Here is a 27,103-nt window from a genome sequence, read left to right on the forward strand (position 1 = left end):
AGTGATCTACGTTGTGTGAATTTATGACCTTTTAATAGTAAATCACATGATGTTTGACCCACATCATTGTTATTGTACATAATGACATATCATCTGCAGCATGATACATAGATTTTTTTGAAAGGAAGGCATAAAAAAGCCTTCTTAGTATAAATAAATAACAGACAGTACTATAAAATACTTGTAGCATATAAATATCAGATAGCCTTCAAGAAAACAGTGACTGATACCCATGAAATATACAGTCACATGTTTTTCTGTAAACATTTTGATAAAAGAAAAAACCAGGCCCATCCTACATCAGAAGCAGATATTAAACTTAATTTCATGCATCCAGAGTGTGTGCATAAGGTGAGTGATATAATTCACTTGTCCTTGGTTGCAGTGGGTTGTTTTACTTTAACATAACAGATCAGTGTCTTACTTATTTTGTTATATTTCAAAATAATTCAAATCTTAATTCAAAACTTGACCGCTTGAAAATTAACAATGATTTTATTATAGTATAAAACAGGATTCATATTATCTAGGGACCTTGTGTGATTTAGAAATTCCCTTCCTACATCTGAGTTTTGTGTGCCCAGTTTGCACGGGATAAGCAAACATTCTGAATATTAATCATCAAACAGTCTCAGGAGAGACTGATGGACATTTAAAATCAGAAATATATAATAATTCCCTCAACTTTCCCCTGTATGTGTGCTCCTCAGCTTCAGTGTGAGGGGCGCAGAAACAGAGAAAAACCTAATAAAAAAGGCACACAGGTAATATTAGCACTAAAAAATGATATATGACCCATCCAAATCCTGGTCAAATTACAGAGATGTCAATTTGCACGGGACTAATATTATCACAGGACCTTGGTGCTCTGCAAAATATAGTAATGAAGGTCATTTGCGGGGGAATAAGAGTAAGAATAAGAATCGCATGGGATAAGATCACAGACAACCTCCGCAATTATTACAAATCACTAGAGGTCAGCAAGTGATACTAATCCTGTGTGAATAGGGCTAATGTATCGTATAAATGTATTTGATTCTAGTGATCATTACCACAGCTTTAGTACACATATTATGGTTACACTATGACGACTGTATTGGGACAATGGTAAATTTGTTTATTTTCAGATTCCATAGTTTGTTTTTGTAACGGTGCACAGCATTTTCAGCAGCTCATGGTAGACTGTCATATGTGGCAGGTGCTGACATGAAACTACATTTTAATTAAATCCTGTTTGTAAGGAAAACATTTAGAATTTTTGCTGTTGACTGTCAAATGCACATGTGTTTTTTTTGTTTACATGTATTTCATTGGGCATTATGGTTTATTACCAAGACTGTGAGAAGGAAATGATATTTGATGTATAATTGAAAGATATTCTGTCATCATGCTGTTAACTAATAATGCATTTCAAACAATAACATTCTAATATTAAATTATGTCTTCTTTGTTAAGAGACTTTAAATAAAGATGAAATCCTCACATGAGTGTGTTGAGTCTACAGTGTTTATCCTTCAGTAGATCACAGATCTGTTTCAGTCTTGTGTTGTTTAGTTTATGATCATTCAGATTCAGATCTCTCTGGAGTAAAGGATTTATACCAAGAGTTTCACTCAGATACTTGAAGCCTTCAACTGCAGAAGAACTTTTCAATAACCTGAAGAAAGAGATTTTCTGTCAGAAAACTTGTCTTGTTGTAGAACAAACCAAACTACTTGCTAACATGTCTGAAAAACTCAAAAAGAAGTAAAAAAAAACAGTTTATATTATTTGTTTAATAATAATTTATTGTGACATAGTATCATAAAGAAATTTAATGAGGAAAAAGAAATCAAATAATTTCATTGCAGAGCTCACCTGACTTTCTTCAGTGCACAGTTTTGATCTTGTATTAAATCATAGATGTGTTTGACTCCTGTTTCTCCAGGATTATTTCCACTGAGATCCAGCTCTATCAGATGTGATGGGTTTGATCTCACAGCTCTAGACAAAGCAACATAACCTTCTTCTGCAATACTACAGTCTGATAGTCTAGAGAAGAGAAATGAAATAGGTCATTACAACATAAATGTACAGTAACAGTTATGAACAGATTTTTATTTAAGAACTCTTTTAATTTAGGATTCGTCTTACAAATTTTTTTCACAAATGGAGTGAAAGTCGCAATGAAATTGAAATGAAAAACTATATATATATTTTTTTTTTTAAATATTGTGGTATTATTACCAAATGACTTATCTGTGAGCTTGTCAATTTGCACGGGACTAATATTATCACAGGACCTTGGTGCTCTGCAAAATATAGTAATGAAGGTCATTTGCGGGGGAATAAGAGTAAGAATAAGAATCGCATGGGATAAGATCACAGACAACCTCCGCAATTATTACAAATCACTAGAGGTCAGCAGGTGATACTAATCCTGTGTGAATAGGGCTAATGTATCGTATAAATGTATTTGACTCTAGTGATCATTACCACAGCTTTAGTACACATATTATGGTTACACTATGACGACTGTATTGGGACAATGGTAAATTTGTTTATTTTCAGATTCCATAGTTTGTTTTTGTAACGGTGCACAGCATTTTCAGCAGCTCATGGTAGACTGTCATATGTGGCAGGTGCTGACATGAAACTACATTTTAATTAAATCCTGTTTGTAAGGAAAACATTTAGAATTTTTGCTGTTGACTGTCAAATGCACATGTGTTTTTTTTGTTTACATGTATTTCATTGGGCATTATGGTTTATTACCAAGACTGTGAGAAGGAAATGATATTTGATGTATAATTGAAAGATATTCTGTCATCATGCTGTTAACTAATAATGCATTTCAAACAATAACATTCTAATATTAAATTATGTCTTCTTTGTTAAGAGACTTTAAATAAAGATGAAATCCTCACATGAGTGTGTTGAGTCTACAGTGTTTATCCTTCAGTAGATCACAGATCTGTAGCAGTATTGAATCTTGTAGTTTATGATCATTCAGATTCAGTTTTCTCTGGAGTAAAGGATTTATACCAAGAGTTTCACTCAGATACTTGAAGCCTTTAACTGCAGAAGAACTTTTCAATAACCTGAAGAAAGAGATTTTCTGTCAGAAAACTTGTCTTGTAGAACAAACCAAACTACTTGCTAACATGTCTGAAAAACTCAAAAAGAAGTAAAAAAAAAAACAGTTTATATTATTTGTTTAATAATAATTTATTGTGACATAGTATCATAAAGAAATTTAATGAGGAAAAAGAAATCAAATAATTTCATTGCAGAGCTCACCTGACAGTCTTGAGTGCACAGTTTTGATCTTGTATTAAATCATAGATGTGTTTGACTCCTGTTTCTCCAGGATTATTTCCACTGAGATCCAGCTCTATCAGATGTGAAGGGTTTGATCTTATAGCTGAACATAAAGCAACATAACCTTCTTCTCCAATACTACAGCATGAGAGTCTAGAGAAGAGAAATGAAATAGGTCATTACAACATAAATGTACAGTAACAGTTATGAACAGATTTTTATTTAAGAACTCTTTTAATTTAGGATTCGTCTTACAATTTTTTTTCGCAAATGGAGTGAAAGTCGCAATGAAATTGAAATGAAAAACTATATATATATATATTTATACAACAGTTCTTTCTGGTTCTCGAATCTGATTGGCTAAGAGCCATACGATATTGTGCTGATAACAGCACTGTAACCGCTTCACCTTTTGTATTATTCCGCCACCTAGTGAATGGAGGTCCTAAGCAGGCTCATCTCTGAATGGAAAAACACAGACGCGCTGTTTGAATCACGCTCCGTGTGTCTCATTAGTTGGCTCATAAATCAGTCTGAATCCCCAATCAGAAGTATTATTCCGTCAAAGATCAGCGCTCTTGGATGTTACGTTACAGTTAATGGGAGTAATGTCTTGTCACATCGTGTGGATTATTAACACTTGGAAAGAGGAATATAAACACTCGTTTTTTTCTGGAGCTATATTTCTTATCAGAACGCGAAAACACCGTGGAACTGCAGGTAAGCACCGCAGCTTTTAAATGTGGACATTGATCATTTACTTTATCGTGACCTGACTATTAAAACATGTTATGAGATATCGCCACTGGTATATTTATAAGCAGCATGCAAAAACATATCTCTGACACTTATAAAAAACAGTTTTATATAGTACTGACAAGAACAAAGTTTAATAATAATAATCGAGTGCTCGTATCACGTTAAGAATAAATGAGAACGCAATAGTAACGTTATACAAATAGTTTTATTAACTTTTACCTCGCGCCAAAACAATAACAACACAAAAGACACTAAATATGAATTAAAAAACAAGTAATAGTTTGATCATGACACCAAATACTGCTGATTTGATCTCATTTTGACGATCATAAACAAACAAGGCCAACATGAGAGCCAGGGTATCCCTGTCAGAGGTGTAGCCCAGAGAGGGCGGTGGTCAGCGGGGCGAGTGAACACTGACGTCCGCTCATGCTTTGGTTCTCATTCGTACCGAATCTCACTAAGCAAACGTTCAAACAGGCGCTATCTTTACTAATCGACTGCAGATTTAAATATAATACATATACATTCTCGACTGAACTAATCTTAAAACTACACTTTGTGACCAAGAAACGGTAATATAAAGTAACGGCTTTTCTGTCCATTGAGTTGTTATGAGCTTCAAATCAGCCGAAAGTTTTACCTGTCATTCTGGCCGCCCTCAAATCCGTGGCGGAAGAAGTAGTTCTCAAACAAAGAGGCTTTTAAAATAACTCCGTTGTTGTTTTCTAGTTTTCGTTTTTCAAACGTGTGCCGTCGAACTGTTGTATAAAAGCAATATCGCTCTCGGAGTCGTGTGATATAGCTCTATATCATCACGGCTGGATTGCCTCCGGCACTCGGCCTGCGGCCTCGTGCCTCTGGCCTAATCACAGCCGTGATGATATAGAGCTATATCACACTCCTACTCGAGCGATATTGCTTAAATATATATATATATATATATATATATATATATATATATATATATATATATATATATATATATATATATATATATATATATATATTTTTTTTTTTATATATTGTGGTATTATTACCAAATGACTTATCTGTGAGCTTCATTATTTTTAAAAAATTTGTGTGTGCTCATAATCTTTAATCAAAAATGCAAATCTCCTCCCCTCCTCAAAACAATCTCTCGTCACTTCCGGTCATAAGTATGGCAGGTGGGCGGGGTCCGGGAGAGGATCGCAGCGATTAGCAATTAGCAACACGACCCAACTTCAAACGATCCAATCAGATCTCGATGGACAAATTCAAATCCAGCCCTGCCTTATTTAATCTCAAAAGCCTTTTCATTCGGATATACGTCACCCACAGGGAAAATAAGGCAATCGCTACTTCCGTTTCATGGCGACTTTAAGACAATCCTAACAATTTAATTAATCCCCCTAACCTGTATATTTTAGCATCACGTAACCTGCATGTTGGTAGGTGTCAGTATAAACAAGTACTACTGTGGGCGGCGACTGTAAGAAATAAATGATCTAAATGTTGTATTAATTAGTATTAAACAACAATAAACCTACAGTGTGGAGAAGCCTAGAGGCTGTTTCTACTATAAAGTTGGCTTCAAGCCTGTATTACTTATTATTATAGTATAGGTCTATTGTATAGTATATACTGTGTTATTATTATAGTAATAAATGTACACCCTGTACTACATGCTCTAGTAGGCAGCTTCTCCGTCGCTCCCTAAAGTGTACTGCGGCAGACCGTTCTCCTTAAGATGCTATATAATGTTAATATTTATAATGCTACTGCTCGTAACTGCTCAGAACAAGAGGCTAAACTTCAGGTGGACCAAAACACACTTTGATCACAAAATTATTTTTGTTTTGCTTTTATTGTATATTTGGTAACACTTTACAGGTTCATTAGTTAACATTAGTTAATGTATTAACTAACATGAACAAACCATGTGCAATACATTTGTGACAGTATTAATTAATCTTTGTTAATGTTAGTTAATAGAAATAAAGCTTTTAATGGTTTGTTCATGTTAGTTCACACAGTGTATTAACTAACATTAACAAGATTTTAATAAAGTATTAGTAATTGTTGAAATGAACATTAACAAAGATTAATAAATGTTGTATAAGTGCAGTTCATTATTAGTTTATGTTAACTAATGTAGTTAACTAATGTTAACTAATGAACCTTATTTTAAAGTGTTACCGTATATTTATTTGATGCATTTGAACAAATTCTGACAAAAACAAACCCAAAACAGCTCTAAAATGCCCCAAAAGGACTCATGTAATGCCGTTCTTCATCTCCACTTTCTACCAATTGAAACGCGTATCAGGTACAAGTCGCTACTACTTACTTACAAAACTTTCACTGGGATCACAACGGCATACTTTCACACCTTTATAAATACCGAACATTATGTTCAGCAAATAAGCGCCACCTTCAGGGGTTAAAGCAAAAAAAAAATCCTGAGCCTGAACTTTTTCCAGGGGGTGGGGATGGACACATTTTTGAAAACATTGTTGACACTAACTAGTAGCGTATCTGCCATTAACACTACAGATTATGATGGGCTATTTGAAACAGCAATACAAAGAAATGTTACTCAAAATGTAATTCACTAAAATATGGTGCAAACACAAAAAATTTTAAACTTTTTTGTCATCATTTACTATATGCCCCAAAGTAAACCATCAGACTGAACAAAATCAGTCACTTTGTGCATTTAAAGTTAAATACATTAATGCGGTGCATTATAAGAGTAAAAATAAGTCGCTAGATCTATGAGGAATTTTATGTTCTTATAAACAATTTTGTGCTCTATTAGTAAAATCTTTGGTTGCAAATGTATGGTAATAATAGGGCACATAAGCCACATATGTTAAATGAGATTCATTGTGGGTCAAAACATGTTTAATGTTTATATAATAATTAGAGTGAGCATTTAATAAATATTTATTAGTGGTGTGACGAGACACGAGATTGGGTTTATGAGAACGAGACGAGATTTTTAAACTTTTTAAGAAATCCTCAGTGATTAAATAAATGTGAAAAACTGAAATCACATTTGAATTCATTTGAATCTTTAATATTTGTCCAATTCTTTACACTAGAAATGGTACACTCACTGTCATTCTTGAACAAGAGCATGCAGAGATTAAATCATGTAAACTCAGATAAGGGTTTAATCTCCTGACTGAGACAGAAACATGTATGATCAACAGACAATCAGTCTCAGTCTTTATACGATCTGGTTTCCCAAACGAACATTATTGGAAACCCAAACAAAAAAGCACATGCACTACAAGACAGAATATAATGCAAGCACTGTAAAATGTTCAAACACAAAGCTGCATCCTCCGGACGTCGCATATGCATGCATACGTCATCAAGGTTTATATCAGTAAACTGAGCATTGCATTCGCAAGTCATAAGCATATTACAACAATGCGATCAACTATATATATTTAGTAAACTTTATAATTGTTAACATTCTCTAATAAGACACGTCTTTATGACGTATATGCAGTCTACAAATCCGACCGCTGAAGGATGCAGTCTTTAATTTGAGAAACGGCCAGCATTTCACATCCACGAAAAATCTTGTGACTTAATTAATTTCGCGAGATCTGGTCACACCCCTAATGTTTATTATTGATCTAATATTTATTACACAATCTTTGCACCCTTCATTTGAAGTGGATAATGTAACATTAAAGTTACTAAATTCAAATGATGTTTCGACTTAAACATTTCTAGGTGTCTGGAAAGCCAGTCAAGTGCACTTATCTTTTGCATCAAGAGCTCCGCATTTCTCTCTCTCTCTCTCTCACACACACACACACACACACACAAACGCACGCATGCACGCGAATGTGTGTTTGTTATCATATTATTCTGTAATCGCATGCACGCCCCAGATTAACTGATTAAAGGAAAGTTTTATTTTGTGGCACAATACTTACTGGTATAACTCCTCATGTAACAGTCTTTAAATAGGGAAAACACGGAAGTGTTTGGTGGCTTCCCTGTTTTGTACCATAGGAATGAATGGGGCTAGGCTAAATGCCAACACATTCACAACACGCTGTACAGTGCACGCATTGAAAAAAGATAGATATGTATTAATTTGTCTAAGTTGAGGTAATAACATAGTTTAATATGGCAAAAGGGTAGACTATTCCTTAAACCATCAAAAGCCGCGAATGTATGTGTGTGTTCGTCAGGATGATGTTTTGCGTGGATGCGTGCGTTAATGCATGTAATTACAGAATTATATAACACAAGCAAAACATTTTGACACAAATGAAACTTTATACTGAAATAGTGAGACCATACGGACTACCGGCACATCCGGGAACTTGACTGTAAATTTCGTCACCGCCCCTTTTTGGGGGATAAAAACCAGACCTTCCATTGACTTCCATTCAAAATAGCGGAACAAAGCAACGTTTTTACACAGCCGGCAGGCGTAAATAATTTATGAAATCACTCAGATTAAAAATGTTGAGTAATTATCTGTACACCCTGCCTGCCATAGAGCGCGAAAGATACATTAACACATTTAATTTGGTCAATATAAAAACATGTCCCTTTCATTCTCACAGCGTCAAATTTGTGTAACAACGCCATCCAGTGATTGCTGGAAATATCGCTAAGCCAGTTAGTTGTATGCCTCGACGGAAAAGTGCACTCATTACTCTAAATATAAAGACATAATATATAAATACGAAGTAACTTTCAAATACGAAGTAAAATCATTCACTTGCTTCCCTGTTGACTCGATGAGGTACGAGTTTAATGTCCGGGTAAGACACCTCTGGCCAATAGGGAGCGTTGTTACACAAATTTGACGCTCTGAGAATGAAAGGGAAATGTTTTTATATTGACCAAATTAAATATGTTAACTCTTTCACCGCCATTGACGAGATATCTCGTCAATCAAGAGAAAACGCTTCCCCGCCAATGACGAGTATTTCCGTCTTTCCGCAATACCGCCATTCCGCAACTTTTTAAACCCGGAACTATTGCTCTATGGCAAGCAGCTGCATGTCCGTGTCTGTTTTAAAGATCGCTCTGAATGGGATCTCCGTCAAAAGTCCGTCACAAAAATGGAATTATCTCTGCTTTTTGCTCAAAATATGGTGTTTTTGCAGAAACCTACCCATATTCAAAAGCTGATTACAAAAGAACTATTGAAGGTAGGATGAAACGTTTTTTTTGTTTGAAAGCAGAGGGTCTGTTCTTTCATTTGGTATATTGTATGTTTATATATTTAAAGAAGAACATTTTCTGGAAGGCATTAAACTTTTGTGAAAATCATGAAAAACGCTGGCGCTGGCTGGCAACTTTTTTTTAAAAACGCTGGCGGGGAAAGAGTTAATTTATCTTTCGCGCTCTATGGCAGGCAAGGTGGACAGATAATTACTCAACATGTTTAATCTGAGTGATTTCATAAGTTATTTACGCCTGCCGGCTGTGTACGAACGTTGCTTTGTTCCGCTATTTTGAATGGAAGTCAATGGAAGGTCTAGTCTGTTTTCCCCCAAAAGTGGGCGTCAACCTGTTCAGAGACATTCTATGACGTTGCGCCGGTTGTGCGTATTTCAACTCGACGAGAATTTCTGTGACGCTTTTATACACCCCTGATATTTACATAAAGCAGCACGCACATGATTCTTCTACGTCTTCGGTCTCCGCTCGGCATCTGCAGCTGGCTCTCAACCACACTTCAAAGACCCGCCCCATTCTACTTCTGATTGGCTAGTTTGTTAGAGTGAAAGATGTGTTGTGTTCCTCTCATACTATTTGTAGGCGAACACATGAACTTAAAACTGATACATTTTTTTTACATTCGCTCCCAAAGCTGCACACCGGAGATCAGTGTTACTCATGTAGCCCCCATCTCAATTTTGCTCATGTGTGTTAACATTATTGCTGCCATTGTTATATTTATTTGCACTACCATTAGTATCACATTATATTGCACTCCATGTCAGTCTTTGCACATTTATTAATGTTATTGCTGCTATAAATACCTAGGTTACTGTTGTATTGTTATCATTGCCAAATTATATTTGCAAATATTAGATCCTACTCCATACTTATTACTGCACTACTGTTTCTCTTGCACATAAATTAAAACCTCAAACTGTTAAATCGTTAATACTGTACATTTGCACATCTTGTATATAGTCCATATTTCTAACTCTACATTTCCTATAGTTACAAAAGAACATAGTATTAAAGGAATAGTCTACTCATTTTCAATATTAAAATATGTTATTACCTTAACTAAGAACTGTTGAATCATCCCTCTATCATCTGTGTGTGTGCACGTAAGCGCTGGAGCGCGCTGCGACGCTACAATAGCATTTAGCTTAGCCCCATTCATTCAATGGTACCATTTAGAGATAAAGTTAGAAGTGACCAAACACATCAACGTTTTTCCTATTTAAGACGAGTAGTTATACGAGCAAGTTTGGTGGTACAAAATAAAACATAGCGCTTTTCTAACCGGATTTAAAAGAGTAACTATATTTTATGGCGTAATAGCACTTTTGGGAGTACTTGGACTCGCCTGAAAAGTCCGCTCCCCTTCTCACTCTCATAAAGGGAGAGGGAGGGTGTTACTGCGCCGAGTCGAAGTACTCCCAAAAGTGCTATTACGCCATAAAATATAGTTACTCTTTTAAATCCGCTTAGAAAAGCGCTATGTTTTATTTTGTACCACCAAACTTGCTTGTATAACTACTCGTCTTAAATAGGAAAAACGTTGATGTGTTTGGTCACTTCTAACTTTATCTCTAAATGGTACCATTGAATGAATGGGGCTAAGCTAAATGCTATCGAAGCGTCGCAGCGCGCTCCAGCGCTTACGTGCACACACACAGATGATAGAAGGATGATTCAACAGTTCTTAGTTAAGGTAATAACATATTTTAATATTGAAAATGAGTAGACTATTCCTTTAAGTATATATATATATAATTTTTTTCTTCTTCTATATGTTCATACATTGTATATGTGTATGTATCCGTGTAAAGTTTGTGTATGTATGTACAGTCCTGGCATTCTCTGTGGACAGCAAAGTAAGAATTTCATTGCTCAGGGAAACCAGCTTTCCTTTAGCCTGGTTCAACCAGACTCTCGTACATTAATTTAATTTGTACAGAGAGTCTGGCCACGCTCCATTGCAAACTGTTACTTCCATTAAGGAGGGTCCTCTGTTGAAGTTTAAAACTATTGGATCTGCCCAGAGTCACTCTAAATCTGCCATAACCAATCGCTAACGTTTGGTCGTGACGTATGTCACTCAGTCTGGCGCACAACCTCAACGTCATAGTTCTTAGCCACCCCCCTCTGTTCGCTGATTGGACCTGCAGATTTTTGCCGGAGAAAACGAAACTCTACAGAGCAGTCCCAGACGTTGTGCTGAAGCGAAATTAAAATTAAGCGGAAGCACGTAGGAGGGCGGAGCCAGGCTAGCTTTCCTTACTGGGTACATGACAATAAACGCTTTGAATCTTGAATCCAGCACGGTGCCGGAAAACTTAAAGCCCTCTGGTGTTGACTTTACAAAGGGGCACTAAATCATATTTTTGCTAATTTTCCTTCACTTCTCCCTGCTGGAGGAATAATCTCCTATTGCAGTCCTGTTCACCACATCTCTTGCAACATTCAAAAAACATTTAAAGACCCATCTCTTACAAAAATACTTGACATAGATATTGACCGCATTTCTCGCTTTTCAGTAAAAAAAACCCACTAACTTCTTTTTTAACAGACATTGTTTGGGAATAGTGAAAACTTGTATCCTGTTATAAGCATCTATTGTACTATTTCCTCCCTATGAGACATCACTTTTATTGTTTCTTAACCTAAGTTGTTTTGGATGAAAGCGTTTGCTGCCTAAATGTAAATGTAAAACTAGTTTTTATATTCACGAGTAGAGTGGAATATGTGATAAATTAATGTTCTTTTTTTAGTTTTTCTCATTTTGAAGACAAAAAAAAACAAATAAAGAAATTATCTAAAAGTACACGGATCAAAATGCTTATGCTACGGCTTTACTCAGAAAATTCCATTCTACAACTAGAAAATGCACTTCCGGAGGAACCGCAAATGTGTGCTTGCTCTGGAGTGGTCAATGACGTGATTTGTGAAATGTAAAATTTTAGAATTTTGTTAATCTAGTGCATCCTTGCATTGGAGTCCCAAGTTCATGTACAAAGTTTGGTTTCAATACGTGAAAGCATTCCTGCGACACACACACACACACACACACACACACACACACACACACACACACACACACACACACACACACACACACACACACACGTATACAGGCTTGTAACCAGGGGTGTTTCAAGCATTGAAGGACATCCGGGGCTTAGCCCAGACCATTTTATGTAAATACAGGAATCACTAGCCTAGATCATCCGCTCTAGCTAGCCTAGAACCAATTATAACAGCTGTGCTGCAAGTGTTTTCTTATTACAATTTTTTAGAATTGAAATTTAAATAATTAAAATAATTTTTGGGTGAACAATCCCTTTCCCTTTAAAGTGCCCTATTTTCACACAGTAGTTTTGTACATAATATACCAAAAATTATTCTTTAGTACTTAAGATAATCTTAAAAACATAGGTGTCCTTATCTGTGTTATTTTGAGATGTCATAATAAGGAACAGAAATGCATTTTACATACTATCTCACATTTCAAAAATGTATACCAGTTGAAGTAAACTTGTTCTAATCTTTCATACAAAGGTGGGTTCAAATTACAAGTGGTACCTAAATACACTTTTAAATTACATTTTAGCATATTTCATATAAATGTACTAAAGAACAAAAAAAGTAGGCTATATTAAGTACAACATTAGTACATGAAAATAGAGCACTTTAAGTAGATTATGGAATTGAGCTAACTGTACACACACAGTATTGCAGAACATTTAATGATGAAAGGGCAATAATAACAGGGCTCTATGCTAACCTTTTTCCCAAGGAGTACATGTGCTCCTAAATGAAAAAATTTAGGAGCACACAAAGAAATATTAGCCTGACGTTGTCATACTCAATTCTAGTCAGAATTTGAGTCTGATACCGCTCCATTGGGCTATAATTATGAGGCGTGTCTCAACCGAAAAATGCCTCTGCACTCAATTGGATAGACCTACGACCAATCAGAGCAACGGAGTGTGTGACATATGTTGAAATGACGTCTTTGCAGCCTGACCGAACTGCTAGTTATTTCCCTACAATGACACTAACATTGTGATTATACTGAGTTAGCGTATGTACATCAACACCTACTATGTTTACAACATTTCGTTTATATCACAACATGAAGTATTTACTAAGTCATAAAGTAAGACTATCTCTTACCATTTGTACGTTAGGTGAACTTCAATCACGACGATACCCATTACGTTGGCTTGAAAATATTGGAGCCTAGCATGTCTCTCCACTTATTCAGCAACCACGATTCCGGGCTTCCGAAAAGAAGCTGGCAACGACCGCTAACTTAATTATATCCATCTCGTCGTGCACGCTGAGTTGCATCACCGTGATAACGTTACCCATTTCAGTTGCGACCAACTTTTGCCGAATCCCGTGGGAAGGACAGCAAAAACATCAACAAATGCCCTGCTCGCGTTTCTCTGTTCCTCTTTTAAAATCAATGCTCTGTCGATATCTTTTAGAACAGACTCCATGTCAGAATCCACACATCTGAACTCTACAGCGCAGCCATTCAACACACGCGCTCTTTGGTGACGTGGTTCATTACGTTACTGTTGATTATCTGTCCATCATCGTATAAAGCCTGCCCTGACAATTTGATTGGTTCGACCAGCTCTAGTCCTAGCATAGCAGCTCCTCAACGGAAAAACGCCAGACCGATCTTCCCGTTTTTAAACTCTTGTGGGCGGGGCTAAGATCGGCTGGCACCCAGGCTAAAGAAATATAGGAGCACAGAGAAAAAAGTTGATTAAACTGCTCAATTCATAAGGATATTCTATTCCTGCGCTATATGCAGATTTAATGTAGGCCAGAGTTCACGTCACCAAAAGCAGCAGATATAAGCTGCATTTTATTGATCATAGGCTCATTTTTAAAATAAGCGATAGGAGAGAGCGACAGCAGCACTGATAGCCTAATATCATTTAATTTCATTACTATTTATGAATATGATTGTGTATTGAGCGTCCACGACAGGGCTATTCAATCAGTTTGTCATGGGGCAAAAGCACCTCAAATGAGAGGCCAGAGATATATCAGTGATGATGACTACATTTTCCTACATTTAAACATACTTATGTTGTATTTTGAAACTGCATAACAACAAAATCAGTGCATTGTACAATAGTTTTTTTTCTACAAACATGTATTTTCAAACTACATACAACAAAACTTGTGCATTGTAATATGACCAAGTAGGCTTTATATACATCCAGACATGTTTTTTTGAGTCAATTCACAATCATTTAAACCATGTAGCTGTAATAGAGCCGACGCCAAACGATCACTGCTACGCGAGCGAGGACGCGATACTGACGCGTGCGAAACCTACATGTCTTTACAAACGAATACGTTTACAATGTATTACATTGATGAAAAAGGGAATTAAACTTGTCATGCCACATATCACTGAAATTAAAGAAAGGGTCACTTACAGTCTTTATGCTAAGCTAGCGAGGGCTGCATCAGACAGAGTTACAGCACGCACAGAGATGAGAAAGGTATGTATGGACTTATCTAACTCGGGGGGGGGGGATACAGTGAATAAGCTAAAGTCCCAAAATCTGGGCGTGTTCCTTTAACAGGTAGCATCTCTTTAAAAAGCTGAAACATTCACATATTTTTAGCCTCCTAAAGACAAATCGTTTTTTCCCCTAATTTTTTAAATGGGATGAAAGTATCTGTTTAATGCCTAAAAGTAAATGTAACTATGTACTCTATGCTACCATGCAAAATCATTTCTGACCCATCACATTTTTCCTTTCTACTAAAAGCAGTATTCATTAATCATTTAACTGTGTATGAATGATTTTGTGTTTAGTTTCACACTTACCTCAGGATCTCTAATTCACACTTTGTGTTCATGAGTCCATTACAGAGAAGCTTGAGTCCTGAATCCTTCAGATTATTATTGCTCATGTTGAGCTGTTTCAGATGGCTATCTGATCCCAGAACTTTAGCCAGAGCTGAACATCCTTTCTCTGTTAGATTACAATCATTCAGCCTACAAAGAAAGTCATAAAGAATTGGATTTAATACATACCATGTATTTTTTTATTTTAGATGCAAAACTCTAAGTGCATCTACAGAACATGATGTTGTGTGTCTTTGCTTAAGAAGCATTTTCACATAACTTTTCAATAAAATATTTCATTATAAGCAATACATAAATATAACTCTATAAAAATACTTGCATTACATTTTAATTGCACTTCATTGAGCCCTACATTGTAACTGAACCAATTAAAGTTGAAATAACCTGTAAGACACTTTTAAATTTAGTGTGATTAAAAAAGTTTTGACAAACATTTTTAAAAGGTCCTGATCCCATTTTTTTAATCCCATTTTTTTTAAACCCTAGATGGTGTGTAATGTTGCTTTAATAGCATGAATAATACCTGTAAAATGATAGAGCTCAAAGTTCACTGCCAGGCGATATATTTTCTTCATTAGAATTCACTTTTCAAAGCCTACAGCGAACGGACGGTTGGACTACAGCCCTTTACTTCCTGCTTTAATGACGTCAATAGAGACAGAGCGTCATAACCTTAAAACCACATCCATGGGGGGGGGGGGGGGGGGGGGCAATCCATCCATCTCCATTGACTTTGTATTGCGAGAGGCTGCGTCCTGGATACAGAGTTTTACGGCTCGACAGCTTATAAAAACTTATTTCTGTGTTTTTTGGCTTGTTAGCTGTACATATTGTCACACAGCAGCTTTTAGGCATTATTCAGTTTTTTGTTATAAGACAGAAATGACAAGGAGGCAGTCTCACGCAATACAAAGTCAATGGAGACGGTTGGATTGTTTTCCCCCCGGTGGGCATGGTTTTCAAATTAAAATAAACATGCTCTGTCTCTTTTGAGTTTTTGACTAAACTCCGCATGCACAGGAATACGTCAGTCGCCACCTAAGCTCAAACGCCTCTGCTAAGCTAAGCTGCTGTCCAATCACAACACACAAAACAAGCTACACAATCAAAACTCGATACGAACCCTTCTGAAAGAGGGACTTCATAGAACAAGGAAGACATCAGCACATTTAGAGGACAGTGAAAATAGCGCAATACAGATAAGTCAATTGTGTGAAAAATACCACGTTTTTTATAAATGAAACATGAACAAATGATATATTGCGTACTGTAAACACAATCAAAGCTTCAAAAACACAGAAAGAACGGGACCTTTAACATCATCATTTACTAACTCTCATGTCATTTAATACCCATATGGATAACCTTTTCAAAAAGGAGAATTTAACTTACATATCCATCGGGATGAATTTAATACAGTGCACATTATAACAAAACCACCTGACAAGTAACATTAATAGTTAATAGGCCAGATTTATTAAAGATGAGATTCAGTGCTTTTGAATTTTTCAAAGTTTTAAGCTTTGAATATTCACAGGAATTCTGAATTTCAGATAAAATGGGAAAGATCATACACCAGCAAGGAACATAGAACAATAATTTTCTGGTCAGCGATGTATTGCCTCTCTGTGATGATACCACCTCTCTGTGATGATACCACAAGTATCTGTGTATGGTACCACAAGCCTTTACTCATTTAGTGATCACAGGCTTCTGGTAGGGATGTAGACTAAATCTCATCCCATAAATGTGGAATCTGAAAAAAAAACTACTACAAATGCAGTAGAGTCAAATAACTATAACTATGCTTACGCCAGGCCAAGGCAACGACTCATTTGCATTCACATTTCAAAGAACGCCATTAACAGACTCATGAAAATCAAACCAATGGAATGAGAAATGTTTGGCACGGCCATAATGTGGTGCTAAAACAATACCCCTTGATGCATCTTATGGTCACATGATGATCTGAGCTCATGTCATGAATATTGTGGCAATTTTACAGTCAGATATGAGTAAAAGCAATCTAAGTATAATCAATTAACTAAACACACATTATACTTTTTACAGGCTTGGAGGTAAATCAGCATGTATTGGCACTGTATTGAATTCACCCAACCAGATATTTGTGAAATTATCTCCCTTTGTGCTCTGCAGGGCATGAAGGTCTTTTATGAAACTTGCAAGTTTAAAATAAAGGTAAATGAATGCTAAAAATGAATAGAAGAAAATAGAAGACTATCAATAAATTTATTTTAAACAATGCAAAATCAATACTTTACACAATAGGAATCGGAAGCAAAAAAGATGCTATTTTCTTATATTTTGGTTGCTTTCATAGCCTAAATGCTGGCTGTGTTACAGGCGTGCAGCAGGCAAAAGTACTAAAAACACGAGTTTAATTTATATTGACTCTAAATGAGGACTCAGCAGCATGAAAGTCAGGGTTGTAGCTTAAACGTGAAGCAGAGTTTAATTTATTAGAGCATTCCTCTAATGGAATGAATTTGACTGATGGCGCTCTGACAAGTGAACAGACATACAGTATAATACTTCTGACACCCATGCTTTACATTAGATTACTTACAAAGCCTTTTTGGCTGTTTTGACAACTGGTGATAATCTAATGAGACATTCATCTGATTTCTTGAATTTCTGAAGCTCAAACTCCTCCATTTCCTCTTCTGATGTCAGCAACACAAAGACCAGAGCAGACCACTGAGCAGGTGAAAGGTCAGCAGATGAGAGACTTCCTTCATTAAGATGCTTTTGAATCTCCTTCACCAGAGATTGATCATTCAGTTCATTCAGACAGTAAAACAGATTGATGGATCTCTCTGCTGATGAATTTTCTTCAAATTTCTGCTTGATGTACTCCACTATCTCCTTGTTGCTCTGTTCATTGCTCTCTTCTTGTTTTAAGAGACCTCGTAAGAGCGGCCGATTAGACTCAAGCGACAAACCGAGAAGAAAGCGAAGGAAAAGATCCAGATGTCCATTTTCACACTCAAGAGCTTTATCAACTGCAGTCTTCAGTAAACCAATCATTGTTTCAGTGTTGTTTACTCGTCTTGTGTGATCTTGAACAAACACATTTTTCTTGTTGATGTCCAGAAACAGATGTGCATACAGAGCTGCAATGAACTCCTGAATGCTCATGTGAACAAAACAGTACATGGTACCAGTAATGATCCCTGTTTCCTGTTTAAAGATCTGTGTGCACAAGCCTGAGACTGATGCCTTAGTTATATCAATGCCACAGGCCTCCAAGTCTGAGTCATAGAAGATCAAATTGCTTTTTTCCAGGTTTTGAAATGCCAGTTTTCCCAGAGAAAGGATAACATCTTTATCCCAGAAAATATCTGGTGAATATTCCTTCATTTCTTCATACTTTCTTCTGCTTTGTTGAATCTGAAAGCGAAAGAAATGTGTGTACATTTGTGTCAGAGTTTTAGGAGTATCTTCAGATTTTTTGTCAGACTGGTCGTTTCTCTTCTTCTCCAGAATGTTCTGAAGGACAGTGGCTGAAATCCAGCAGAAGACTGGGATGTGACACATGATAAAGAGGCTCTTTGATTTTTTAACATGATCAATTATTGTGTTTGCCATTTTCTCATCAGTGAATCTTTTTCTGAAGTACTCCACCTTCTGTGCATCATTGAATCCTCGTACCTCTGTCACCCGGTCAATACATTCAGGTGGTATCTTACCGGCCGCTGCTGGTCTGGTGGTTATCCAGATGAGAGCAGAAGGAAACAGATTTCCTTTGATGAGGTTTGTTAGGAGAACATCCAGAGAAGCAGGAGATGTGACATCACGCAGTATCTCATTACTGTCAAACTTCAGAGGAAGACGACATTCATCCAATCCATCAAAGATTAGCAGCACTTTTTTTCTTGTAAGGTTCAGTCCTTTAACCTCTGGAAAAAACTGAATTATAAGGTCCATCAGACTTACTCTTTCTTTATCCTTTAAGTTCAACTCTCTGAAGGGTAGAGGAAATATGATGTTGATATCTTTATTTTCTTTTCCCTCTGCCCAGTCCAGAACAAACTTTTGAACGGAGACAGATTTTCCAATGCCAGCAACTCCTTTTGTTAACACAGTTCTGATGTTCTGGTCTTGTTCAAGGGGGTTAAACATATTATTGAATTCAATTTGTGTCTCTGATGTTTCTAGATTCCTCGAAGCGACTTCAATCTGTCTTATCTCATGTTCAGTGTTGATTTGTTCACCTCCACCCTGAGTGATGTAGAGATCTGTGTAGATCTTATTTAGAAGTGTGGAGTCACCATGATTTGCAATTCCTTCAAATACACATTGACATCTCTTCTCCAGGTTTGATTTCAGTTGACAGATGTAGACCAGCTCATCTACAACACAGAAAATAAAAAGTGTCAATGATTCATACATTTCTCCCCTACATTTTATATGTGAAAATATGACAAATGACGATCTCTCGAGCTTCTTACCTTCCAGCTTCTCAACATGTTCATCTTGTTTCAAACATCTGAGAAAGTGGAGTGTGATATCAAGAAATGCTTCTCTGATTTGGTTTCTGTCCTTATAGTCTTTCACCAAGTCTTGTATGTTTTCATTTCTTAATATCTTCTGAAACCTTTCCAACTCTTTCTTCTGAAATGTGTTTATTTCACATTCAAGATCCTAACAAAAAAGTCATTTTTAATACATAGAAAGTGCTGCATAAAGGTTGAATTGGATACTATACTGGTTCTGTCACTGACACCTGTGCTGCTTGTCATGAACATAAACTGTGTTTACCTTGGCCTCTTGTGACTGTCCCATAGACTAAAGTTTAATTTTCACAATCAAGACCAGAAAAGAATGAAAGACATCACCAAAAAAGTCCATCAGTAGTTCAATAATAATATTATGAAGCAAAGTGGTGCTTCAGAACTGCTGACGTAGTTGCCAGTGTATTCTGAAAATTAAACTGCAGTCTATGGGACATCACTGCTGTGGTTATGGTTATTTATTTTATTATTATTTATTAATTTAAAAAGGTACATGTACAAAGAACAAGGCACCGAATTTCAATGTACAATACACATTCACATTACATTGTAGGGAACAGGTGCATACTTCAAGTAGAAGGAAAACAAAACAAAAACAATATGGTTATTTATTTAGCTTGTTATCAGAAATAATCTACTCAAGAGCGACTCAGTTGTCAGTCACAAATTCTGTGCAATCAAACATCAGTAAAAAAATGCTACCAACTTAAAGATTTTGTAAAATGTTTTCTGTTTTGGTTTAATTAAAATTTTAAAATATTAAGATTGCTTCGCATCTTGAATTGTCTTTGGGGGACACACAAAGGGATGGGTCATACACAAAAGGTCTAAAATATGTAATTATTTAAACTACTACATCTTTATACAAAATAAAAGTGTGTCCCTGGCCCTACTGTGGAAATGATATAGAATTTACAATAATTAAAAACAACTTATTAAATAATAAATAACCTAGTTTGGGGCTCTTGTTTTACTGTATGGACTATTGACTCTGGGACTCTCTTATGTTGAGTCCTTTACTTCTGTAAGTCCGTAAACTGTTTAATAATCAATTTGTTGTATTAATGAAAATAATTTTTCTATACCTTGAAGATCCAGGGAAGCTCGTCTTCAGAGGTGTGAATGTCTGCCTCTGATGTCTCAAACTGATGCCTGTTTGAAAATGCATTAGATTATTAGAGAAATATCATTATTAGTGTTGTAGTCAAGACCACCTAAACCGAGACCAAGTCATGACCAAGACCAGTGCAAGTCACTGCATTAAAACACTTATGATAAAATGTGGAATATACTATGATTAGGCACTTCTTGTATGTATGTGTGTGTGTGTATGCCAGAGAAGTTGATAATCAAAGGCATTGCAGATATGTGGGAATTTATCTTTGTTTATAAGCAAATAAAAGTGAACAAACACTAAAGAGCTGAAATCACCTAAATAATTTATTCTCTAGTCTTTCCATGGCTTGCCATCCACTTAAAGGATAATTCCGGTATTTAACACTTTGAGTCTCATTTCTGGTTTGTTTTGGATGAACTACAGTGATGGACACAGAAATTTTGACAATGGGTCGTGTCTTGAGTTTTTGACTCGTTTAGAAGCGTCTCTTGACTGCTTCAGAATGGAAGTCAATGGCCATGCACAAACATGTCATTAAAACAACACTTAACGTTCATTTTCAAAACTGTGCTACTCACCGAGTGGTTCGTGGTGTTCGTTGATGATTAAAAACAAGTTGTGTAGCGAAATACCGTTTCTGTCGTGTTTTATTTGGCATTTTGTAAAATTCCATTGACTTCCCTTGGAAGACGCATTGCTCGCTGATATATCACTCCGCCGCCGGGAAACAGAAAAGGGTCTGTTTACTTTCAGAAGAAATATTTGTAGGGCTGACATTCGATTCGTGGGTTGACATTCGATTTTCAGTTTTGAGATTCGAATATATATATATATATATATATATATATATATATATATATATATATATATATATATATATATATATATATATATATTATATATATATATATATATATATATATATATATATATATATATATATATATATATATATATATATATATATATATATATATATATATATATATATATATAAATATTTTACAGCGTTAATGCAGAGCTTTTGCCAAGCAGGAAGTGCGCTTCACGCTCCCGCTCTATAGGTGGCGCAGAGAGACCAACATCCATAGCCAACAGCACTAGTGTGGAAGAGATCACCTCAAACGGAAAGCACGCTTCCTGCTTGGCATTCACGCTAATAGTGTTGTAAATAATGTTCAGTTTCTTGCAAAAACTGATTGATTTGCTTCACAAGACGTCAATATGTCACACGGAGTTATGGGGGATTACTGTTGTATTGGATATATATGCTTTAGCTCTTAAAGTGTGCGGATCTGTTGACTTGTATGACGGAGCACTGGGGTTTCTGCAAAATATCTTCTTTATTGTTTTGCTGATGAAAAAACATATTGGATGGTGTAAGTGTTTTAAATAAACTTGATTTTGAAAGTATGCTACCGTTTTATTACAGTTTGTTGGACTACGTTCATTCATGCTTCAGACTCAAATATAGAGCGGAAGTATATACGCGGTTGTGAGGTATCTGAAAAAATAGTTCCACTATAGCAAATAACACGGATTGAAATCATACATTGCGCCAATATATTTGTTTTTAATCATCAACGAACACCACGAACCACTCGGTGAGTAGTACAGTTTTGAAAATGAACGTTAAGTGTTGTTTTAATGACATGTTTGTGCATGGCCATTGACTTCCATTCTGAAGCTGTCAAGAGACGCTTCTAAATGAGTCGAAAAGTCAGGACACGGCCTATTGTCAAAATTTCTGTGTCCATCACTGTAGTTCATCCAAAACAAACCAGAAATGAGACTCAAAGTGTTAAATACCGGAATTATCCTTTAACACAATGCAGGTGTTTTTAGTATTAAAATTAGAAAAACTTAGACAATGCCAACATCATATGCTAAACCTGAATAAACTGCATAAAATTAATGATAAAACATAAATTTGTGATGTGCCATCAGTTGTGGTCTTGACCAGTCTTGAAATAAAATTCTGAGTCCTCTTTGTCTGAGACCGAGACGAGACAGAGTAAAAATGCGGTCGATTCCAAAACGAGACCAAGACCTTTAAAAAGTGGTCTTGAGACCGGTCTTCAGAACTACAACACTACTTATTATTAATAATGTTATTATTTCATGTGCATACAGTATGTGTTTTGTTCCACATAAGCCACAAAATTTATAAGAGCCACAATTTAAACTGAGACACAACTATCTGAAAGTTGTGTACTCACCTGTTGATCAGAAAAGTTGCCAGTTCCTCATCACTCTTTATTCCTCTCTGTTCTTTTAATGCTTTCCATCGGTTAATTTCTGAACCAATATTTACTGAGGTCTCTGGTCTCTGGTAACTTATCAACATACAAAAAAAAATAAATTGCATGAAAACTAATGCAGCTTAAACCATCTTTATTATTTAAACAATACATGATCAAATTTGCTGCTTATCTGAAGTCAAGTGCTGTTAATAGTTTAATCTTTATTCATAACAAGGATTTCTACAAATAATTCACAATTGTCATTAATTAACAATTAATCATTGCTACTAAGAAAAAATACAATTCTCAATAAAATGCATAACATCTGCAGCCTTCATAGCTGTTCTGTATGTTTTTAATACTTTTCAGATAAACTTATATCTAGACTAAACACAGACATAACAATATATGATAAGCAGGGCCGCTGCTGGCCAAATGGGTGGCCTAAGCAGACTTTTACGGTAGTGCTCCATATAGTTAAAAAAATAAACTACAATCATACAAATATGCAATTATATATTACACTCTAAAAACAAACGGTGCTATATAGCACCAAAAGTGGTTTCATTGTTCGTAATCAAAGAAGAACCACTTTTGGTGCTATATAGCACCGTTTGTTTTTAGAGTGTATAGTTTATATCTCTGCATCTGTACCTGTGTGGCTAATGGACTTTGGCTTAATCTAATGTGACAAAGCTAATCCTACATGTCAGTATAAATCCAAGCAATTTGGGAGAATTACTTAATGTTTTTCTTGTAAGTAAATTTTTTTTTCAGTTTTAAGAAAACAGCAGATGTCTATTAACTCTTTCACCGCCATTGACGAGATTTTCTGTCTTTCCGCAATACCGCCATTATCCAGGTGGCGCACTTCCGCAACTTATACAACCCGGAAGTAGTGCCTCACGTGAAAGAGAAAGAACTCTGTGTATATTTGAAAGATCGCTCTGCATCTGATCTCTATCAAAAGTCCTTCACAAAAATTGAATTATCATCAGCTTTTTGCTCAAAATTGGGTGTTTTTGAAGAAACCTACCCATGTTTGGGAGGTGATTACAAGAGAACTAATGAAGGTAGGATGAAACGTTTTTTTTTTCTTTGAAAGCAGAGGGTCTGTTCTTTCATCTGATATATTGTTTGTTTATATATTTAAAGAAGAACATTTTCTGGAAGGCATTAAACTTTTGTGAAAATCATGAAAAATGCTGGCGCTGGCTGGCAACTTTTTAAAAAAAATGCTGGCGGGGAAAGAGTTAACAAAAGCAAAAGTTGGTATGTACGGTTATGTTTTTTTGCGGATCGATCTGCACAGGGCCATTGAACACACATGATCTTCTGCAGTCAGGTGGCGGGGATATCACGTCATCTGCTTTCTCACTCCAAAATGCTGCATATAAAGTCATGTAGTTTGTTTGTATATTGTTGCGATTCATATTTATGCAGAGAGAAAGGTTTTAATTTTCTGAGCAAACGAGATAGTACCCCCCGGGGGAGTTGGTGCCCTACGCAGAATCCATACTCTGCATATAGGGAGCGGCGCTACTGATGATTTGATGCCGTATTTGCCAGTATTTTGGGGTAAAATGTGAATAATTATTGCAGGATTTAGGGTCGCCCCAAATTTTCTGCCTTGCCTTCCTAAAATTTTCATTTCTCCTAGTAAAGAAGGTTATAATGGAGCCCTGAAAATGTATTTAAATTTATCCATTCAGACAGTTTTTGAAAAGCTCAGTCTCAGAGTACAATGAAAGCCAAAATACAGAGAAAAGATAAAAACAGTAGACATACAGCAGCCGGTCTACATTCAAAATTTAGAGTTTAACTCTCAAATTTGCAGTTAAAATATATTCCAGGACTTCCAAGCACAGTCCAAGTGTGACAAGCAATAAGAAACACATGAAATACCTTTTAGTAGCTGTTGGTGTTTCCTCACTGAAGTTTGGTCCATCACCTTTGGAGCGGTCACTCTTTATAGACACAGAGCTGAATACAGGTGATCCTGGTCTGTCTCTAAAGACGCAAAAAACAAAGACAAAAATATTTTTCTACATAATTTGTGAACAGACATTATAAGCAGACAACAGTGCATGTGTAAGGGATTGAATGCAGACAGATGGTGGATACTACAGCAACACTTTCTCATATCAATCTACGTTCAACTGATACACAACTCTGCTTTAGGTGAGACGTCACAAAAAATAAAGTACACCTGACCCTTAACACAGTCTAAATGTGACTAGTAATAAGAAACACATGAAATACCTTTTAGTAGTTGTTGGTGTTTCCTTACTGAAGTTTGGTCCATCTTCTTTGGAGTTATCACTCTTTATAGACACAGAGCTGAATACAGGTGATCCTGATCTCTCACTAATGACACAATAAACAAACAGAGACAAAAATATTTTACTACATAATAATCTGTGATTATAACCAGACAACAGTTCATGTGTAAGAGATTGACAGCTGACAGACGGTGGACAGCAACACTAAACTTTAGAGCGCACTCACATTTTCCAAAACAAACCAAACCATGCCCCAATGCAATTGTCACCCCTCCCTACTCCCCCAGATGCACGCACTCACACTCTACTTATATCAATCTGAGCCCTGGTGCGCTTTCATCATTAGGACAAAGAGTATAGAAGCCCAAGAGGCGAAACTCTGTTGTGTTATGGGTAACAGTCTGTAGATGGCGCTGCGGAGCCACACCCGCCATTATGGACTGTAAGCTGCTGAAATCGTTAGAGCGCCTCACAACTGTAAAGATGAGCAAGTGGTTAAAACGCAAGCAGTGTTCTGCAATAAATTGCAAAAATTATCAGTCCACCAGAAACTTGTTAATATTTTTGTGATATTCTATGTAAAAGATTAACTCTTAAGAAATGTTCATTTATAATTTTATTTATTTATTTTTCCAAATCATATATATAGGGATGTTCACTCATTTCAAAATCAACATTTGAATAAATATCTTATTACTGTGTGTCTGCCTATATATTATTTCATGAATTTCTGTTATTCATATAACAAGGAAAATGCATAATAGAACATAAATATTGATTGATTAAAGGTTTGCAGTAATTTTATAATTGTATCTTTGCAAACCGTAAGTGGTAGGCTAATGAAGCCGATTCGGTGGGGGACATACCCTTACGAAAATGTACTATAGGAATCTTATAGTATTTTTGGACAAAATAGTATAGTAATCTTATAGGAATACTATAGTAATTTGGGACATACTATAGAAGTACGATAAGACTACTATAGAAATACTATAGCAGCTTTAAAATATTATAGAGGTATTAGAACATCACAGAAGTATGTTATGTTCTGTAATACCTCTATAATATCCTAGAGCCGCTATAGTATTTCTATAGTAGTCTTATCGTACTTTTATAGTAATATTTTGTCCCAAAATACTATTTTCCTAAGGATAATTAGGCCATGCATAACCACGTTGTTTTCGTATTTAGATATGACGACCAGAAAAAAAAATAAGTTATGCCTAGTTTTTGTTATGTTAAGTTGGTTCAGTGCCATTGACTCTCATTATTTTTCGGCGTTTTCCTTCAGTTTTCAGTCCATAATGGCGGCCGCGCCGTCACGTCATGGGGGCAAATGTTGCTATGGAGCGTTCTATTGAGTTTCGCCTCTTGGGCTTCTATACTCTTTGATTAGGACGCGATTAGGATTGTTTTGAACGAAGCAGGAAGTAAAGCACTTTAACACTGGAAACCATCGTAATGTTGAGTTGTTCTTTTAAATATAAAAGCACTTAAAGAAGCATTTTTGCGTTCTAGATGGAGAAACAAGTCAGTTTCAAGTGAGTTTCTGAAATAAAACACGACACAAACTTTAAAAAAAAAATGGCAAATTTACTTCTCAGAGGCACGGAACTGTTAATTAAACTGACGTTCTCCCCAAACTGAAATTAATCACAGTGTTTCGCGTTTTCCTTGTCTGTGTCATGTTGTTTGCACATCTGATATCAAGAAGCAAGGTAACGTGCACGTGAAGACGAGAGGTGACGCGCTGCACAAACGAGTTACCC

At 36.0% G+C, this 27,103-nt stretch overlaps 1 protein-coding gene across 15 annotated transcripts in view; it reads right to left on the reverse strand.

Moving 5' to 3' along the window:
• Nucleotides 1-27,103, reverse strand: part of LOC129454094 (uncharacterized) — a 476,448-nt gene that overhangs the window by 444,395 nt on the left and 4,950 nt on the right. For 10 of the 15 annotated variants that reach the window (XM_073865347.1, XM_073865342.1, XM_073865351.1 and 7 more), the window contains exons 3-13: nt 25,315-25,419; nt 24,958-25,062; nt 23,029-23,145; nt 20,778-20,844; nt 19,630-19,822; nt 17,745-19,530; nt 15,116-15,286; nt 3,280-3,453; nt 2,907-3,080; nt 1,858-2,031; nt 1,484-1,657 (exon numbers count right to left, since the gene is read on the reverse strand). In XM_073865347.1, coding sequence (XP_073721448.1) covers nt 1,484-1,657; nt 1,858-2,031; nt 2,907-3,080; nt 3,280-3,453; nt 15,116-15,286; nt 17,745-19,530; nt 19,630-19,822; nt 20,778-20,844; nt 23,029-23,145; nt 24,958-25,062; nt 25,315-25,419 — 3,240 coding nt within the window. The remainder of the gene's footprint in view (nt 1-1,483; nt 1,658-1,857; nt 2,032-2,906; nt 3,081-3,279; nt 3,454-15,115; nt 15,287-17,744; nt 19,531-19,629; nt 19,823-20,777; nt 20,845-23,028; nt 23,146-24,957; nt 25,063-25,314; nt 25,420-27,103) is intronic. The other 5 variants (XM_073865338.1, XM_073865344.1, XM_073865340.1 and 2 more) reach the window with 5 other exon arrangements.

Source organism: Misgurnus anguillicaudatus, unplaced genomic scaffold, assembly GCF_027580225.2.
Source record: "Misgurnus anguillicaudatus unplaced genomic scaffold, ASM2758022v2 HiC_scaffold_31, whole genome shotgun sequence".
Taxonomy (NCBI): Eukaryota; Metazoa; Chordata; class Actinopteri; order Cypriniformes; family Cobitidae; genus Misgurnus; species Misgurnus anguillicaudatus.